The sequence below is a fragment of the Maniola jurtina genome, chromosome 12, assembly GCF_905333055.1.
Source record: "Maniola jurtina chromosome 12, ilManJurt1.1, whole genome shotgun sequence".
NCBI classification, from domain to species: Eukaryota; Metazoa; Arthropoda; class Insecta; order Lepidoptera; family Nymphalidae; genus Maniola; species Maniola jurtina.
Genome location: NC_060040.1, coordinates 14,792,054 through 14,813,281, shown reverse-complemented (window position 1 = coordinate 14,813,281; position 21,228 = coordinate 14,792,054). Strand labels below are relative to the sequence as shown.

The 21,228-nt window shown below is 38.4% G+C and overlaps 2 protein-coding genes across 8 annotated transcripts in view; one reads left to right on the top strand and one right to left on the bottom strand.

The window, feature by feature from the left end:
• LOC123870315 (syntaxin-binding protein 5) overlaps window positions 1-21,228 on the bottom strand; it is a 249,102-nt gene that overhangs the window by 80,750 nt on the left and 147,124 nt on the right. For all 7 annotated transcript variants that reach the window (XR_006797053.1, XM_045913557.1, XM_045913555.1 and 4 more), the window contains exon 2: window positions 5,134-5,231. Coding sequence is in view for 6 of the 7 variants with exons in the window: in XM_045913557.1 (XP_045769513.1) it covers window positions 5,134-5,231 (98 nt within the window). In the remaining variant the exon portion in view is untranslated. The remainder of the gene's footprint in view (window positions 1-5,133; window positions 5,232-21,228) is intronic.
• Window positions 6,319-9,808, top strand: LOC123870317 (basic juvenile hormone-suppressible protein 1-like). The gene is made up of 5 exons (XM_045913564.1): window positions 6,319-6,486; window positions 6,973-7,106; window positions 7,217-8,050; window positions 8,376-8,536; window positions 8,717-9,808. The coding sequence occupies exons 1-5, from the start codon at window positions 6,393-6,395 to the stop codon at window positions 9,741-9,743; spliced, it is 2,250 nt and encodes a 749-aa protein (XP_045769520.1). The 5' UTR covers window positions 6,319-6,392; the 3' UTR covers window positions 9,744-9,808.

Below are 21,228 nucleotides of genomic sequence, written 5' to 3'. Positions count from 1 at the left end.
TTGATTTAGCACCTAAAATCACGAACGTTTGACAGATTCAAATTGAAATAAGTTTGTCTGTCCTTTTCTTATTAATTTGTAAGAATAAGTGGCAAATAATAATAATAATCAGATTCAGTAATCGACGTACTCAGTATTTATCAGATAAAAATCGGTCTACAAAAAACAGTCGTCCGCGTTGGAGGAAAATTTAGAAAAGTAATCTGATTCCATTTATAGAGATCTAAACAGATTTTTTTTGTATAAATTTGAGTGATACAAACCTCTTATTGATAAAATATATAAATCTTTCCAGCAAGAAAAATTAATCAATCTCGCTCGGCCGGTCGGACTAATTACCCGCGAGGAACGAATTTATTAAAAAAGATGGCGACTTTTAAGAAATTATTCCTTCGGAAAAAGTAATTTTCGTAAACAGGACGAAGGGAAAATTTCTCGTGAAAGTTTTGGTGTCGTTAGATGGAGTCGACTTTCCGCCTTATTAACTTTAATTATATTTCTGACAGTTTCAAATATTTCCACTTTTTCACTTTTTTATGAAGTTAATTTTATTTGACTTTTAATATCCTTGGTAGAGCAAGTAAATCCGTCCTGAGAGGAATTTTGTGTAATGCAAATAACCGTATTATTATTCATCCGTTTAGATTGAAACTTTTTGTAAAGCGTGGGTTGTGATTGGGATGATTAAGCTTAAGTAGGTAGTCATAGAGCTTTAAGCTAGATTCTTATATAAACATCTTTAAATTTGGAATTTATATTTTCTAAATTGTCTGGTGGAAGGCTTCGGTCGTGGCTAATAATGACCATTTACTGTTCCTGTATGATCAGGAACAGGAAAGTTTTAATGAAACTGCAATACCTCTTCCCAGTTATCCTGCTTTCATCTTCGACTGCATGATCATTCATCACTTACGATCAGGTGAGATCGTAGACAAGGGCTAACTTGTAACAGAATAAAAAAAATAAAAAATACTTTATATCCTTCATAGTCTAGGTAAGTACTTAAAACAAATAAAATTAATGATTTCTTATTCGTAGTAGGTATACTACCAAGAGCTATGTGTCGTCGGTGGTTCTCTCTACACTCTAGGTATAAAACGAAATGTAGGTATACAGAGTGCAACCAGAACGCTAGCAAAAACATCTAACTGACGCTAGAGGTCAACGAACGCTCCGTAAATAGGTCACTCGAAGTCAATGCCGCGTCGCAGGTGGGGCATTGACCCGAATTTTGCACGCTATACAATGCGGGTTTGACAATACTAAATAACTAAAAGTACAAAATAAGGCAAATGGTTATTAGCGTTGGATTGTGTTAAGGCAGTATAACGCAAAGTTTTTCCTAGCGTTCTGGTCACACCCTGTATAAGTGGAGTTTCGATCAGTATATGTAATTAGCGCCACTGAAGCGACCAAGTTGGATCGGAGCCAGCTCGGCTATGCCACTAATTTAACGCCTTTATTTGGAGGCTTTCATTTCGTGATCGTGTCAAATTGCTCTGAAAATTGGATGACAACTTTTACTAACTTTATTCCTAACGAGGTCTCGTTTTTAATACATTTCCCTTGAACCTTGCATCATTCTACCATCATTATATGACGCTGTCCAAAATTGGTATGACACCATAAGTAGACCACAAGATAATGTTAAAAGATAAAACTCGACTATTCGCGGAAATTCTATAAAATACTGGTATGTGACGTCACAATGATTTGACGTGCTTTTTTTTATTTAGTTTAATAGATTTAATAACAAAGGACGTGGATTTTACGTATTTTGGAAGACCCTCTATTTAATAATCACTGAGAAATAATTTATTTTTGATATAGGCAAATACAGTATTCCTGTAATTTCCTCCTCACACATTGAGAGCTGAACTCAGAACAAAAAGTACAACTCTGAACTGAACACCGCCGCCCGGAGCTAACTCGGAGTTAATTATCTCGTAGCAAACTTAATTACATTCCCTAATTACCTGTTTCCGCCCTAATTATAAATGTTTTCCCTTGTTTAGAACTCTTTATGGAATAAATAGAATTTCTAGAATTAGACAAACAAGTGAACGTAACGTACCTATGTAAATTATGACTCCTTATGATCTTCTTATGATAATATAATTTAGAGACTACTTCCAAAATGATAAATAATAGTTATATAGATTTTTTATTTCAATATAGCAATATGATGGAAAGTGATGATGTGGCCCAAGTGCGAAAATCTATATCAAATAAGTAAAAGTTCAAATAACTGCTTTACAATCGTAAAAGCACTGGTCCGGAACAAACAAATCAACAAAAAACTCGACCGTTTAGTGTTTTTTTCAACGTTTAGTGTTAAAGGTTAGAGATCCATGCCCGGGATCGAACCTCCGACCTCCGATTAGGAGGCGGATGTCCTAACCACTAGGCTATCACAGCTATATGCTACGAGTAAATAGGTATATGCTACATACGCCATGTATACACTGTATTCGAGTACATTGTGCATTGTCCGTCGGTCCACTGACATGCCACAAAGGGTTGAGAGCGACGCGATACACCGACAAAGGATGAAAAGGATCGATGATGTGTCTCCAGTGTTTAGTGTGAAACCTATACAGACTGTGTCCATTTCTGCCGCACATATTTCGACAATGGCTAGTGAATTTTCGAACCAGCGTCTTCTGATATTCGCGCCCGATGCCTTAACCACAAGACCACAGTTCGCCTTGCTGCCAGTGCCGAAATTCGAGATATGTAGTTATATTCACTCAGTACTGAAGCGACAGCGATCGAAATTTCTTCCGACTCGTATAATTTGTTTGTATTAATTTTAAGTTACTTAACTGTAAGCTACGCAATTTCACTTCTTTCAAAAATATTTAAAAAAATCTTAAAACTACGTACGTGATGTAGACATGTACTACGTCTGCATCACGTACGTAATTTTATTACGTCATCCCACAATAGTCTCACTGGTCGAAGGACACACGCCTACGCTCTACTCCGCTCGTCTCCGCTTCGAAACCCACCCTTAATTGTTTGATAAACCGTGGCATGATATTCCTGAAAGCTCTCACCGCTTTCAAAGCTCGAACCATGTGACAATCAATGCCTTCGCTGAATTTAATGTGCCTTAATTGTCTTCAATGCGTCAATTTGAATACAAGAGTGAACTTAACAATATTCATAATGTATTCAAATTACAAATATTCATTAGTACCTAGGTACCCGCGACATACGCAAATAAGTGCCCGTACACATTCATTTTATTTTAGTCAAATACAAGTTCGTCCTTGACTGCAATCTCACCTAGTAGTAAGTGATGATGCAGTCTAAGATGGTAGCGGGCTAACCTGGAAGGGGTATGGCAGTTTTTACTAAAGCATATATATACCCTTTTATTTTTTACATGGCATTATACAGGAATGCTAAATCGCTTGACGATACGACTTTGCCGGTAGGGTGGTAACTAACCGAATTACATCTCTAATTTCAATCAATAGATATACCTTTTCCTTCATTTTTTTATTGAAAATGTTACAATAAAACTCAAAGCCAGCCTTATCTAATTACTGTACAAATCATGCCCGCGTGGAATGGTGCCAAGAATACAGGGTGAAAATTAAAAGATTTTAAATTACAGTAGAAATTGGGTATCCCACTCAGCAACCATCGGATAGTAATTAATTTTCTGTCTTTTCCACTGGGGATTGTAATTCATGGTTGCGATGGAGATTTTAATTCACTTATTACTACAGCCCACGGCTCTCTAGGGGCTTAGAAATATAATTTTGCTGATAAATGTACACTATCTCGGAGTCTTATTCTTAACTAACTTATTCGTTCATTTCACGCACGTGATAGCCTAGTGCTTAAGACGTCCACATTCGGAAGGTTCGGGATTCAATCCCGGATCTAAGTTGTCGGAGTTATGTGGGTTTCTTACTCTAACGGTGAAGGAAAACGTCGTGAGGAAACCTGCACGCCTGAGAATTCTCCATAATGTTCTCAAAGGTGAGTAAACTCCGCCAATCCGCGTGGTAGACTATGACCAATCTCTTCTCACCTGAGAGAATGCCCGTGCTCAGTAGTGAGCCAACAATACCTTGAATAATGAACTACAAAGTTGCATTAAATGTAGAGGTTAGAGGTTACGCAGATATTTTTTTATATAAACAATTGGCAACATTGTATATTGTAATCTTTACCTAGTTAACGCTGCACTACGAAAGATAATAAATAACTTTAACCAAAGTTTATCAATAAGTCAAGCATGCCTCCTCAGCATTTTACCTAACCTTCACCTAATTGACAAGATGTGACAAATTAAATTGGGTGTAAAGCAAGTAGTACAATCTGAACTAAAGTAGAATGACTGCGCATTATACAACAAATGTAAATTAAAAATTTTCAACACCCCCGACCAGTGAAGGTTACAGTAACTAGAAAAGAGCTGATAACTTTTAAACGGCTGAACCAAATTTTTTGGATTATAGCTAAGAACACTCTCGATCAAAAGCCACCTTTCAAACAAAAAAAAATTGGTTGTCTGTAAAGTCGGTTTACTGAAGATAGTTGAACGTGACAACAAAAGCCGATTGTGCTTCTTTGTCGCTCGTTCCGCGCTCTCGCTTGCACTTCAAGCCTTACATGGAACGCCTCAGAGCGAGGTAACGCCGCATGAGTCATGTTTTTTCGTGCGTGCAGCCGGCTCTATCGAATTATAAGACGTTGTCACGTCAAAAAAACTAAATTAAAATCGGTTCATTCGTTTAGGCGCTACGATGCCACAGACAGATACACAGATACACAGACACACAGACACACAGATACACACGTCAAACTTATAACACCCCTCTTTTGGGTCGGGGATTAAAAACAGATCTCAGCTTGGCTTGTGCATTTATTCCTAATTCTATGACCTGCACAAATCGTCAAGCGTTTTGTTGGGTGCAGCAAATATTTATGGGCGGCATTAATTACTTAACATTAGGGGACCTGGGTGCTGTTTGTTGGCTATTTATGAACAAAAATAAGTTATCGTTCAACCCCAATGTGATGGTGATAATTGATTACGTAAACTTAAAACTAAAGCTACGAGGAATCCAAACGCGCCCAAGTTTGAGAAGTTCAGTTATTGTAAAAGGATACATCCTGAGGTTGCCGCCTTTGTCACCGATGGCCAGCAGCTTCTGTATGGGGTCCCAGGCCAGGGCCGTCGGGGAGAACGGGAACCCGTGCCGAAATGTCTGCAACAACGGAAAGAAATTTTTATTATATGTCAATTTCACGGGTCCGTACCCGAAGCAACTTTTCGGTGTTGGGGACAATACGCAGAGAAACTTTCAGCTTTTATAAAATAACGAAGGCCTGGCACGCACTGACTCTCTCGCTATAAGGCCTTCGCTGTGAGTCTGCCTGTTTGTCAGTTGGCTACATCATAAGAACCTTAATAGGTAGAGAGTTGATAACAAATATTGAAAATAGCCGCCGTGCAAATAAAAATAAAAAATACTTAGTGCTGTATTAACTTTAACGATGATACGGAATCCTCGGAGGATTTGAGCCGGTTTTTTTGAACTTCTGTGCGTGTGGTAAGGTCCAAAACTCAATGGTAAATGTATTAATATGTGAATATAGATAGTTAGTGAAGTCTTTCTTTTGCACTCATTAATTTTTATTTATTGCAAAAAAAAGTTCACGAACACTCAAAATAAACTTGCATTCAATACATCATCCAATAGCTATCTTGATTAGTTATAAGAGTAATCGCTATTGTATTGTTTAAATAAACATATTTATGTAACTAGCTGATGCCCGCAACTTTGTCCGCATGGATTTAGGTTTTATAAAAATCCCGCGAGAACTTATTAATTTTCCGGAATAAAAAATATCATAAGTGAAAATGTATGTACTATAATATTTATTATACCCGTTGAAGAATTCCGTCTCTAGTTTCGAAACTCTTCACGAAGTCTTCTCTTGCGAGTGAGATGAAAAATGTATTTATTTATATTTTCATTTCAAAATATATTTGAAATCGTCCAGTTATCGTTTTATTATAAGTATAGATTTTCTTGGGTATCTGCCTGTAATAAAATAGATATATTCTCAAGCACAGTACGCTGAATTTCAAGCGAAATCCACTTTCAATGAGGTGGCATCTAATTAGGTAAGTACCACATAAATAGGCACAAGCCTCCCACTGCCAAAAAATCAACCTTCCAATAACATTTCTCTCCAACCACCTTTAGAGCCGATAACGTTAAAGAAAAGGTTATCAGAGAGAGTACGAGTAGCAACAGGCGATAGCGGGGTTGGTGATAAAAACACAAATAACGGGAGGGTATATAACGCTGAGAGCTGGGCAGTCGGGCACATTCGAGGCAGGACAGCTCCAGAGTGTCACCATGAAGTTTTTGGTCTTAGCGGCGATCCTCGCCGCGGCGACCGCGTCGGCGATCAAGGATGAGCACACCGTGCTTATTGGCAAAGACACGCTTGGTAAGTTTTCTTTTGTTCGTTGAAAAGTTAGCCTTTGACTGCATCTCTACTGGTAGTCATTGATGATGCAGTTTATTAAACTATACCTGTGTTTTCCATACTGAGCCAGCCGGGAATCGATCCGGGACCGCCCAATTATTATTAGACCACAGCGCTGCACTGCGCAAGGAAGGTTTACTTTTATTTTTATGGCAAGATAGGCTTGCGGTTTACGACAATCATGCTCAATAAAAAGCTATGTTGAGGTCTAGGTTGGAGCGCACTTGCCTAGATGCCTATTCACACTTGCCTTGAAGGTGATAGGCAGCAGGAAACACGCATGTCAGAAGGGCATTCCACGACCAGAAATGTTAAGAAAAAATGTCGTCAAAACGTCGAAGCTTAAGAATAGTTTGTATTGTAATAATGTTCTCCGGGCTGAATTTCGGTCACGGCAGCCAAGACTAGCCAACTACAGAGACGTAATTATTAATCATATTTGTACAGTAAACGTGGACATCAAGACCAAGGAGATTCTCTGCATGAAGCTCCTGAACTTCATCCTGCAGCCGACCGTGTACGACGACATCCGCGATGTGGCCCGCGACTGGGATCTGGAAGCCAACATGGACAAATACCTGGTGATTGTTTTTGGAAAAACATTTTATATTAGAGAAATAACAAAGTACATTCCACACCGAAGGCAAGAATAGAAACTAGAGCATGAAAGTAATGAGTATTTTCTTTTCAGAAAGTCGACGTCGTGAATAAGTTCATCGATCATTATAAGATGGGCTTCCTTCCCCGCGGCGAAGTGTTCGTACACACCAACCAAAAGCAGATGGACGAAGCCATTTGGGTGTTCCGCCTGATGTACTTCGCCAAGGACTTCGACACCTTCATCAGAACCGCCTGTTTCCTGCGCGAGCGCATCAACGGGGGCATGTTCGTGTACGCTTTCTCCACCGCCGTGTTCCACAGGGAGGATTGCCGAGGAGTGGTCTTGCCCGCTCCGTACGAAATCTACCCCTACTTCTTCGTCGACAGCGACATCATCAGCAAAGCTTTCATGCTCAAGATGACCAAAGCCGCCACCGATCCCGTCATTTTCGACTACTGGGGCATCAAAGTCACCGACAAGAACTTGGTCGTCATCGACTGGCGTAAGGGAGTGCGTCACACTCTGAGCGAGCACGACCGCCTCTCCTACTTCACCGAGGATATCGACGTGAACACCTTCTACTACTACCTGCACATGAACTACCCGTACTGGATGGTCGACGACGTCTACGGCTTGAACAAGGAGCGCCGCGGGGAAGTCACCATGTACGCGAACCAGCAGCTGCTCGCGAGATACAGGCTCGAGCGTCTGTCTCACGGCATGTGCGACATCAAGATGATCATGTGGAATGAACCCCTCAAGACTGGCTACTGGCCCAAGATCCGCCTGCACAATGGCGAAGAGATGCCCGTCCGTAGCAACAATGTGCTCCTGCTTAACAAGGAAAACCTCAAATTAAAACTAGCCGCAGACGACATCGAGAGATACATCCGTGATGGTATCATAAACGGACGCATCACACGTGTAAGTATTTCACCATTGTATCATTTATAACCTTCAAAATTGACTCCTTGAGTATGCACTACTATACAGATTTTCGAGTTATTTGATGTTGTCTGTTGAGAATTTTTGTTCTCCATGTCTAAATAATGTCTTCAATAGACTTGATTTTATTGGGACCGCGACGACTTCCGAGACAGCTCTATGAACAATAAAAAAAGAGTCATCGAAATCTGTTAATGTTTCACTGAAATATTATGAACCCCCTTTTTTTAAAGTTGATTTAAAAATAAGAATAAAATGATACCAACAAGCTTATTTTTAGAAATATTAAATTTGTTTTTCATAGCGCGATGGTACCACCATCACCCTGAGGAAGACTGAGGACTTCGAGTACCTCGCCAGGATGCTGCTCGGAGGTCTGGGTCACATGAACGATGATGCCAAGGTGTTCCACATTGTCCACTTGTTCAGAAAGCTTGTGTCCTATGGAAATTACAACTTCAACAAGTAAGTATTTCATATGTCCAGCATTTTTGATTTGATTTTTATTTGATGAGTGAGAGATCGATCAAGCATTGGACCTATTTTACTAAACGATATAGATATTTGCACCATCAGAAGTCAGTGAGATGTAATTTTTTGCCGATTTATTCCTTCTCCGCCTTAAAACAATTTGTTTTCCTGCAGGTACACATATATTCCAACTGCATTGGATATGTACTCGACCTGCCTGCGCGACCCGCTTTTCTGGAGAATCATGAAGCGCATCACTGAAAACGCTGTTCTCTTCAAGAAATACCTGCCTAAATACACCAGGGATGAGTTTGACTTCCCAGGAGTCAAAGTCGAACGTATCGTCACAGACAAATTGGTTACCTTCATGGATGACTACGATGTTGACATCACCAATGCTCTATACCTGGACCGCAATGAAATGCAAAAGAAGAAGTCTGATTTCACATACGTAGCAAGGATGCAACGTCTCAACACCCAACCCTTCAAGGTCACCGTCGAAATCTTGTCTGAAAAGGCGGTCGACGCTGTCGTCAGAATATTCTACGGACCCAAGTACGACTGTATGGGACGTCTGCTCAACTTCAACGACAAGCGTTTGGACATGATCGAAATCGACAGCTTCATGTACAAACTGGACACTGGCAAGAACACTATCGTCCGTAAATCTACTGAGATGCATGACGTTATCGGCGACAGGCCATGGACCCGTCGTTTTATGGACAGCAGTGTTGAGAGCACTATTGGCGTGGACCGCGTCGTGGAGAGCTACTGGTACAAGGCTCGCCTGGGAATCCCGCACAGACTGCTCCTGCCGCTCGGTCGCTACGACGGCTTGCCCATGCAGTTCTTCGTCATCGTCAGCCCTGTCCGCACCGGGCTGGTGCTGCCCTCGGTCGACATCAACATCATGAAGGATCGCCACACTTGCCGCTGGACGAGCTGCTACGACACGATGCCGCTCGGGTTCCCCTTCGACAGGGACATCGACATGACACGCTTCTTCACCAACAACATGAAGTGGGTGGACGTCCTGGTTTACAGGAAGGATCTCGCCACCTCTAACAACGTGAAGAACATCGACACCTCCGACATGGTGATGAAACGCGACGACATGACCTATTTGGACAACGACATGTTGGTCAGATGGTCCTACAGAGACGTCATGATGATGAGCTACGATAAGATGATGCGTCTTTAAACTCCCATTATTTATAAACATATTTATAACGTAACATACAATAAATAGCATCAAATACAAAGTTATTGATATTTTTATTTTCGTCTTTTCTGTGTGATAAGTTCGAATGTTTTTCGAAAGTTTCGAGTTTGTATAACAGGAGCTAAAAGCTGATAAACAAGCATCTGGCATGTAAATAGATCCGTCTTAACAAAGTTAGTAAAAACATACGACGCCGGCCGATCCCTCGGTGCGTCGACCTTTTACAAGGGAGCTAATATTCCTCGATATTTTGAGTTGCCTCAGTTTGTTTAGGACATACGGGTACAGCGCAATTTTGATAATTTATTTGTATCATTACTATGGACTGAAAGTACTGTATATCTATGACTGAAAGTTAATATAATAATCTTGACATTTTTAAAAGTTTACGTATGAAAAATCAATAAATATAATACAAAATTACTAATCTGTTTGATATTTTTAAGTAAGTTAGTTTTTACTTCAATAAATAGTGAAGAAAAGGGGAACCTTTTTACGGAGCAAACGAAGAACTTCGCTCTAAGAGTTAGTAATGTACTTTAATCAGTTAAAAGATAGAAATAAAAAATAAAGCGAAAAGAATAAGATCTGCTACTCTGAACTAGAAGAAAGAGAAAAATAAAAGCAAGAATCAAAACAGAATCGCAATTCCAAAAAGTGCTCTAATATTTACGTGAAATAACTTTCAATATTGATAGCAGCTATTGGAATTTTTAATTACATACGCTACCGGCGTGTAGAGACTCAAGTCAAACTTGAAATAAGAAACTATGTATTGGAGTTGTTTACAATTATTTTTACAATGTTACAATTATTCAACAACATGTTTCATGAAGCCTAGGTTTGTATAATCTTTTTTCAAATATTTCAATCAAAAATATTTTTTTTGGGTTCCGCTTTAAAATTTTAAATGAAAATTTCAAAGCGGAACCCACACAGACATCAAAGACCCTATTCAATGTCTTTTTGTCAGTTCCTTTAGTCCATTGCATTAGAAGTCTTAGTGGACCGTAGTTTTGGTAAAGTGTAGCAAAGCTGTGCTAGTTTAAAAAAAAAAAAAACTACTTTTGACACTCTTTACTAACATCGAAGTAGGTATACGTCTTTTAAAGTCACTTAGCATTGTTTATAGCTGAAGAAGGGGCATATAGACCATTACGGATACGTTCAACTTAGTTCAAATTCAAAGTGCAAATAATACGAAAATTAGAAAAAATCATTACCGTTATCACTTCCCATATTATAAATGCAAAAGTGTGTTTGTTTGTTGGTTTGTCCTTCAATCACGTCGTAACAGAGCAACAAATCGACGTGATTTTTAGAATGGGTATAGTTGAAGAATTGGAGAGCGACAAAGGCTACTGTTTATCCCGAAAAACCAACGATTTCCCACGGGACTTAAAAAACCTAAATCCCCGCGGACGAAATCGCAGCCATCGGCTGGTAGTTTATATTTTTATGTTTTGAAATTATTTTGGTTCTTACCAAGATCAAAATAAGCGCAAACACGGATGTGTACGGAACCCTCACAGTGCGAATTATTCACGCATGTTTAGTTTCAGAAACAGCTTTGATCGTGTATCAGCTCAAAGGTCAGGTAGATTGGATTATAGTACTAAAAAACACGAAACAACGTCGGATAGTGGAATTTTTAATCAAGTTTGTAGCTCACGTTGGAGAGCGAATCGAAATATCAAAGTATTGAAATTATTTAGCGTATTGAAGCGTTCGTTAGTCAATGTTCATTCTTCATGCAATTCTCGTGTTTTGTTGCGTTTGTTCTGTTCACAGTCTCCATGGAATATGTAGCTAAATTGATTTTATTTCATTTTTTTAAATTTGATTTTTCTTGTTTCGCTTTTGCATACAGATTTCATGGTTCTCCGAGCTTTATGAGGATTTTCTTTGAAGTGCAAGTCGTCGTTTATCTCCGTTAGTACTAATAGAGCTTGCTGTGTATTTTTTATCCAGGGTAATGATTTTAACAGTCTATGCAAGTATGTTTGTATTTATGTGTGTCCCATCGTAGCGCTTAAACTATTGAGCTGATTTTGATGAATGAGGTGTCAATCGACTCGTTATTATGGTCCGGGTGACATAGGCTACATTTTATAAGAAAATAATCCACCTGGCGGAAATTTTAGAGACCCTCACTTTTTTGGATGTAACATCCAAAAAAGTGGGGATCTCTAAAATTTTTTATGCTATTAATTATATCGAGAGGGATATTAAATGAAAGAGGAAACAATTCTGAGTCCAAAAATATAAATCAATGTTAAAAGACACCAAGCGACAGAAAAACTATTTTACTACTTATATCTTTTTCTTTACATAGTTTAGGTACATACTTTAGGTACATAGACTGCAAAAATCATAACCCTTGTCGGGTAAAAGTCAAAAGGTTATTTAGTTAAAAGCTTATGGTGATGCAGCAATTGCCTATTAAAATGCGACAAAATTGTTCATCTTATATTATGATAAACAAAAATATGGGCAGGCAAGTTATATAATTAATATTATTTGAATATACTAGGGATGGATAAGTTTGCATATAGGTTCTAAGCTCGGAAATTAATATTAATCCGTGCAGCTGACGGATCCATCCCGGGTTAAATTGATTTAGCAGATTGGATCCCAATGTACAGTCGACGTCAAAAGTCCATATAGAATAAGTAAACAAGTTACCTTGCATGCAGTCTGTCACGCACACACATGCACTGTAATATTATACAAGTCATTCAATTTGTAAGCCTGAGTAACATCTAAAAATTTCAATTACAAAGTAAAGAGTTGAATGGCGCAGCGCGGGGGTACCCGGACTGCAAACGCGTCTGTTTCTGGTTCGAATCTCAGGTCCGAGTAAGCTTTTTTTCTGTTTTTATTTTTTGAGTGATACGTTTAGACTAATAATAGCTTAAGTGGGTAGTTTAAAAAATCGCAGTTACGAAGTTAGATAAAATATGGTCACTGAGTACCGACGGACAAAAGATTTTGACAGTCGTTACTTGCAAAGGCTACAATTTTAATTCATGTTGTTTCTTGAGTCTTGAAAACGTTTTATTTTACTTGTCTTCAAGAATAATGCAGGCTAATGTGTATTGTTGATACATAATCTCGGATACAATATATTTCAAACTTGCAATGAAACTGATTTCACCGTGAGTATTGTTTTTATTGTTAGATAACGTGTATTAGGTTAAGAAATTGTGTTCAAAAACATAGCATTACATAAAGTTTTGTGAGTAAATAATACTCGAATACTCGAATAAGTGATCGAAGGAATATCCATAAAATTTAGACAAGATACTTAGTAGGTTAAAGTGTTGTTTTATTTGGTGTTATATTAATCTCACTGTTTGGTTTTTAGTGGATCACCGAAAAGCGTTGGGTGTCGCGCCACGAAGAAGAAGGTAATTTAACATCTAGACCGCGAAGTGGCCACCCGCGTTATATAATGATTCACAGCGGAGATCTATGGTCGAACAATATGAAAATGGTGTCCCAAACATGGAATCTGGACGGATATCTGTCAATATGTGGGGTTGGATGAGTGCCGCTGCACCTGGTGAACTAGTGTCAATTGCAGGGCGCCCCACAGCTGCACATTATATGGAAGTGTTACGTGACAGCATGTTGCCGACTGTGTGGTGTGTGTATCCAGTTGTTGATATGCCACAACTATTATTTATGCATGATAACTGTCCTGTGCATCGAGCATATATAGTGCGTGATTGGCTTAATGAAAACCCAGACATAACTATTATTCCCTGGCCAGCAAGATCACCAGACGGGATATGCGAAATGAGAGGACTGCAGAGGAATTAGAGGCTCACTATATGGAACTGTGGGAGAATATTAGAAGAACGGATATCTGTTTCAATATAGACTGATCCATGCGGTGGCGCTTGCTTGCTGTTATTGAAAATTGTGGAGGTTATATTAAATACTAAAACAATTTACTTACAAAGTTATATCCATTTTACTTTTTAAGTCTTTAAACATAGAACATAAAGTATTTTCTTTTCTTAACTTATATTATGTTAATAATATATCTTACTACAATTAACAGACAACAAAAGCAGCGCCGCCGAATGATTACTAGTTTTTGTAAGGTTTAGCTTCAATTTTCTTTTCTTTATGAAAACGATTACTTAAGCTATAACCTTTAAAATAGATTGAAAAAATAGCTAATACTATCTATTTATTACTTTTTAGCAAATGTAAAAAGATAACAATGAAAAAATTACAATAAAGTCGATTATCTAGTAAAAAGTGTTTTTTTCTTATTTACTCTTTTTATAATATCAATAAACAATAATTATATAAACAAAAAGTCATTTTATTAAAAACTAAAAAAAATCCAATAAGAGATTCGAACCTAGATCATTTGGAGCTAATGCATTGTGTGCCGACTATGTTACTACGACACTGAGAGTGAGTATACGCAGAGTTATGAAATAAACAATCACTTAAAGTCAGTAGATAGGTCGAGTAGGAATAGAAATATTTTAAACTTAATGGTTATTGTCTTAAGGTTGGTATTGTAGACATTTTATGGAAGTATTGAACTGAAATCGTTTGAACCTTATGTAGTTTACTTAAGGTTGATAATATTATTGACAGTTAATATTTATTTGTGTGAGTGAGCATGCGAGTGATTCAAAGCATTGCTTGCTGCACGGTTTTAGCCTTTAAGCTATGTATGGACTTTCGACGTCGACCGTACATATGCCCTCAATATAATTATGTTACTGTGAAATTGTAAATACCGTTAGATAACAATCTAACAGAATGAATCTCGTGAGATTGTAAACTGACGAAAGATTGTGAACCTCTCTATTGTGAGATCTATACGTCGCAGTGAAATGCAATTATCTGTAAAACTTGTCTTTACACTTTTTCTACTAATATTCACCATATGTAAAGATCTGCATTTGGCCAAATTGGCGGACTTGGCGAATTGAGAAAAGGCAGTTGTGCTCAGGAGTGAGCAGTGGGTTCATGATGATGATAACCATTTATTAATAACAATTAATCTTGAAATAAAAAAAAATCGATAAACTATCCTATATTTAGCATCTAAGTAATATTTCCATCTGTATAGGTACGCGCCAAAGTTAGATAGAACATGTTATGAGTAATGTTTTACACATGTCCCTCAGTTATTCAAGACACAATCCATCAGACCCTCGTCTAGGGCTGAAAGGCTTTGTCGGGCCTCAGGTTTGTCGGGCGGCGAGTGTCGGCCGTCGGACGTCGGGTGACGGATGGGTTTCATTACGGAGCGCTATAGGCTCTACGGGATCAGTTGCTAAAGAATGGATGAACGTAGACTGTTTTATTTCGGATCATCAAGGTTCTTGAGGTTCATACCATGCTAGTTGCCACGCTTCAGCTTCGGTTTTTTTAGGGTTCCGTACCTCAATAGAAAAAAGGAACGCTAATAGGATCACTTCGGTGTCTGCCTGTATGTCTGTTTGTCATGTCTGTCAAGAATACCTATACGGTACTTTCCATTAACCTAGAATCGTGAAATTTGGCAGGTAGGTAGGTAAAAATATTTTTATTTATTTATTTATCACTTGTGAATGTGATTATTATAGATAGCGACCATGTCTCGGATCTATATATCATTACTGGCAACACGCACTATTTGAAGACTTTGGTCTTCAAGCGGTAAGAAAAGTTTTCATCCCCGCACATCCGCACGTCGCCATCTCTCCCTGTCGTGTACTATAGAATAGGATGAAACCGATTTTTAATAAGGTGTGTGAAGTCTGCCAATCCACACATGGCCTGCGTGGTGGACTATGACCAAGCTCTTCTCATTCTTAGAGGACAACCGTGCTCAGTAGTGAGTCAGCCATAGATTGACTATATTATTATAGAGATCCCTTCGACCATTATACAATGTCAACAACTAAATAGTTTGGAACTGGGTGGTTTTTCTAAAGTTTGGAAGAAATGTTGTTTGAATTTAAGTAATTTTTATCATTTAAGCTAGTCATATTTTAACAGAGGACCAATTTTAAGTTTATTATTTAAAAAATCATAATTAATTTGTTACATAATTACGTGTTAATGAGTGCCTCGGGCTCCATCGCATTGAAGTTTTACAAAATGTTTTATTTAATTGTTTTCTTTCAAACAATTATTCTGAATAGCCGGGAAGGAGTATTGTTCCTATGGATCATAATGCAGGAAAACAATGCTCAGTGATATTCGAGCGTGAGCGCGAGGGGATGAAGGCTGAACGAATGAATGCACTCGAACGAAACTTCATTCCTCTGAAACACGTATTGAATACCGCAGTAGGCATGTAGTAGTGAAAAGGTAACGTTCTCTACATTTACTTTTGACGCTTTTGCTTTGCGGAATTCCACGTGTCCAGATAATAAAAAAAATTCAAAAGAAAAATAAAACCGACTTCAAAAACCACAAACACTAAAAAGTAAAAAATAAGTTTTGTTTAGGTACACGTGCAATGTACCTAAGTATGAAGTCGAGCAAGCATATTAAAAATCCAAATCCAATCCAAAATTAGAAATCCAAGAGTGAAGCTCGCCCGACTTCATAGCTAGGTACATTGCACGTGTAGCTAAACAGTAGTACATTGCACATGTAGTTAATCACGTAAAAATAAGGACTTTTAGCTTTGAATGATCTTTATTTTCCAACCGTTTCATTTAATTCCATATAAAAGGTTGCCTAAACTTAGATGCCTTTTAAAAGGGTCACAATTTCCGGACTTTTCCGACCGGACTTCCTGTTTTGGCAAATTTTACAGCCACCCTAAACTGGAAGGCAAACTTTCAATGCCATCAAACGCCTTTGAAAGATACCCCCTACTTGACCGCGAAATAAGTCCAAAAGGAAAACTTTGAAGGCATTTCGCGAAGGCGAATTCATTGCAAAATGTTTGAAATAAGCCTCTTTGTGAAGTTTCCACCTCTTTGTTACTTTGTGACATTTAATTATTGAGATTTGTTTATGGATTCAGGTATTTATTTGGAAGGTTTAGGGTTCCGTACCATGTACGAAAAAAAGAAACTCTTATAGGACCATTTTTGTTTTTTACACGACTGTCTGTCAATAGCATTTTTCTCAGAAACGTGTGGAGGTATGAAATTGAAATTAATATCCAATACTTAGGTCTACGTAACGGTCCTTTGGAGCTGTAAAAAATCGCAATCAAGAAATACAGCCATTTAAACCGCATATTCAGCTTTAAATTAGAATCAATCCATTACCGGCTCACTACTGAGCACGGGTTTTCTCTCATAACGAGAAGGTGTTGAGCATAGTCTACCACGCTGACCAAGTGACGATTTGCAGACTTCACACACCTTTGAGAACGTGTAACGGAGAACTCTCAGGCGTGCAGATTTCCGCACCATGTTTTCCTTCACCGTCAAAGCAAAGCAAGTGATTTAATTACTTAAAACGCCCATCACACTAATATTATAAAGGCGAAAGTTTGTGTGTGTGTGTGTGTGTGTTTGTTTGTTACTCCTTTACGCAAGAACTACTGGACAGATTTGGCTGAAAGGAATGGAGATAGATAATATCCTGGATTAGCACATAGGCTACTTTTTATCCCGGAAAATCAAAGAGTTCCCACGGGATTTCTAAAAACCTAAATCCACGCGGGCGAAGCTGCGGGCATCAGCTAGTAACTTTTAAAAGTTAGAGGCCAAGATCGTAACCCCTACCCTCAGAATCCGACCGCCGACATTAACCACTACGTTATCTCCGCTAAATTAGCATATTTACTTGTATTCAGAAAATAAACTAGGTATTTATTACAAACCTGAGTATCTTTATGTATAATGCTACAACGCGCGACAAGCCTTAGAGATAATACGCGATATCCAGCCGAGGCAGCTCAGGTGAGCTCATAAATCCGAGTCTCAGGTGGGCGCCACCAATCTAGCTCACTCAGCCGCTCACTATAAATAATATCTAGAGCGGCGATAGCGCAGTGCTCATGACGTCGGACCGATACGGAGCACCGGGGGTTACAATCCTGGGCCTCTAACTTTCGGATTTATGTGTGTTTTAAGCAATTAAGTATCATATTATATACAATACGAAATATCAGTTTGTAACTCATTTCATCTCCGAGTTAGACACCCGTGTCACGCAGATAGACAGACAGATAGCAGCTCCGTGTTTACCTTTTGGGTATGGTTAATGGAACCATATAAGTAACATTGACTACAATGAATGAACTGATTGAACCTTTTTAAACAATTCGTTGTACGATCCGAGCAAACAGTATGGGACAGGTCGAGATGGCAATCGGGGTGGGGACGCCCCGCACACCCCCCGCGCTAACCCGGTGCGAGATAGCGCGGGTGACGTGCGGGTGTGCGGGGCGTCCCCCCACCTCATACCCCGATTGCCATCTTGACCTGTCGCGCATTATACATTAATTGTGGTCTGCCAGCGTAGCTGAAGCCTCGAGGTTTTATCATAAGTTTCACAACTGTCGTGAACACGTGCCACCGTTAACGCAAACTTCAGTTTACCCTCGAGCCTCCCTTATCTACCTGTCTAGTCGTGGCATACTACGCACAACTGCGCGCGTGCACACGCATATTTTAAAGTTCATGACACTCGCATTTCGGAAAGTAATTTCTTAAATTTTACAAAATTTTATAAGCATGAAAATATGCCGCGACACGGCCTCACGAAATTTAGGATCCATAGTATCAGCATCTGCATAATATTGATAAAATGCTGTTATTTTGTTAAAAAGAACGCCTAGAGGAATCTCATAGTTTTTAAGGTTCCGTACGCGAAGGGACCCTATTGCAAAGCCTCAGCTGTACATCTATCAGCGGCCTGACTTATCTCATGAACCGTAATAGGTAGAAAGTTTTTTTTTTAAAAATGTGTATTTCTATTGTCAATAAATAATAAAAATTTCAAAATGGCCGCCATGCAAGTTCAGAAAATTTAGAAATATGTGGATGTTTTTATCTTGTACGATATTATGGAATCTTTCCTAACAAGTCCGACCAGTTTTTTTCCTTTGATTTACTAACTCTTAGTTTCAAGGCACAGTGTATGTCGCAGAATCGAAGCAACAATGCGTGTTGTTTAACATGTCCAAAAGTACTATAATTACGTAGTGAAACAAGTGTGAATTAAAAAATTATAACACCCCCGACAAGTGAATGTTACAGTAACTAGAAAAGACCGAAAAGACCTGATAACTTTCAAAACGGCTGAACTGATTTTCTTGGACTGTTCCGCGCCTACGATCTAAAGTATCTGAGTTTTCCAAAACATCATTTTCAAATAAATAATTATTTATTTAGGCAACGTCCATCTTGACAGCTTGACATTTGTCAATTGACATAATATTATGAACCTAACGGTTATCTAACCTTCTTTTTTACAAGAAAACTAGAAAAGAGCTGATAACTCTTAAACGACTGAACCAATTTTTTTGAATTATAGCTAAGAACACTCTCGATCAAGCCACCTTTCAAACAAAAAAAGTAAATTAAAATCGGTTCATTCGTTTTGGCGCTACGATGCCACAGACAGATACACAGATACACAGACACACAGATACATACGTCAAACTTATAACACTCCTCTTTTTGGGTCGGGGGTTAAAAAAAAGAATACGGGGCATTTTGTTCACTCATACATTATACACGCTACACTTCTACTATGTATCAATATGCCTTGAATCTTAAAAAATTCTTTAATAAAACCAAATAAATCTACAGCTTCATCGCTTTATCGATGGTAACTTCACAAATGCAAGGTAAATAGAGATTAGGATTTGTCTTTGTGTTCAAGAGAAAATCTCTTAAGGGAAACCTTAAAAATTACGAAGGACGAAAGAGACCGGTGGGAAAAGAAAAGTACGAGTAAAACCACGGATCAATGGAAAATCGGCAGTTTAAGGGCTTTTAAAGTGGTTAAGGTCGGGCAAACTTTCTGCGTATTGCAAAAAAGCGTCATTGAAATAGGCTCCATATATTCGTGAGGTCGCCCTTTTTAGCAATTCTTTATCCGACGAGAACTCTCTCCCTTTTTATTGACCCTTAGAGATTAATTTCAAGTCGGCGAAATCTTCACATAAAAATCTTGGGTGCTTAAAAAGTTTGAGAAAAACTTGAGAGATTGCCAAGTTACGGGTGATTTCCATTTAGTAACTTGAAACCACATAAAAAAGCTCCCGAAAACCGTGAGTGAACTTTAGGAACATACAAGTGTAAATTAAAAATTTATAACACCCCCCACGATCCAAAGTATCAGAGTTTTCCAAAACATCATTTTCAAATAAATAATTATGTATCAAGGCAACGTCCATCTTGACAGCTTGACATTTGTCAATTGACATAATATTATGAACCTAACGGTTATGTAACCTTCTTTTCTACAAGACAACTAGAAAAGAGCTGATAACTCTTAAACGGCTGCACCAATTTTTTTGGATTATAGCTAAGAACACTCTCGATCAAGCCACCTTTCAAACAAAAAAAACTAAATTAAAATCGGTTCATTCGTTTAGGCGCTACGATGCCACAGACAGATACACAGATACACAGATACACAGACACACAGATACACAGACACACAGATACACACGTCAAACTTATAACACCCCTCTTTTTGGGTCGGGGGTTAAAAACGACCTTGGATGACCAACTTTAACTTCCTAACTCTCAGCTGTACTAACAAATTCTCAAAGAAATAGAATAACCCAAAAACTAAGTTCTTTGGCCCCACCAGATTCGAACCCGCACCTCACCTCACTATCTGCAGTCGAACATCCTAACCACAGACCAACGAGGCAGTTACAAAGACGAGGTATATAAAACATATAATACAGCTTTCAGTGCGTATTTTCCACGTCCCCGCCTACGTTTGGGCCTTCATTTACAACGTCCTCAAAAGAGGAGTGAGGACGATTTCTCAGGAACTAACCGGCCGGGAACAAAAGGTTCGTCAGCAGATAGATCTATTGCACGCCTACTACAAGAAGGGCAGTCGCGAACGACGGGTAAAAATGAACTACATATATCATTTGGGTCTTTCGTTGAACCATCTCAAGATAAAGTCAGGACATGGAAAGAAAGAAAGAAAGATTTAAGATTCAATATTCTTTATTTGCAGAAACATTTTTTACAATGAGATGTTATAAGGTACATATTGTCCACTGGATATGTTTCACTTTATATAATCAGGCATGCAAAATTAGTACAAAGAAAACAGTAACAGAAAGTAGTTCGAGACATGTAATACAAGAACAAGAGTAAATTAAAAATGTATAACACCCCCGACAAGTGAAGGTTACAGTAATAACTAGAAAAGAGCTGATAACTTTCAAGCTGATAACTTTCTTGGATTATAGCTAAGAACACTCTCGATAAAGCCACCTTTCAAACAAAAAAAAAAAACTAAATTAAAATCGGTTCATTTCCTTAGGAGCTACGAT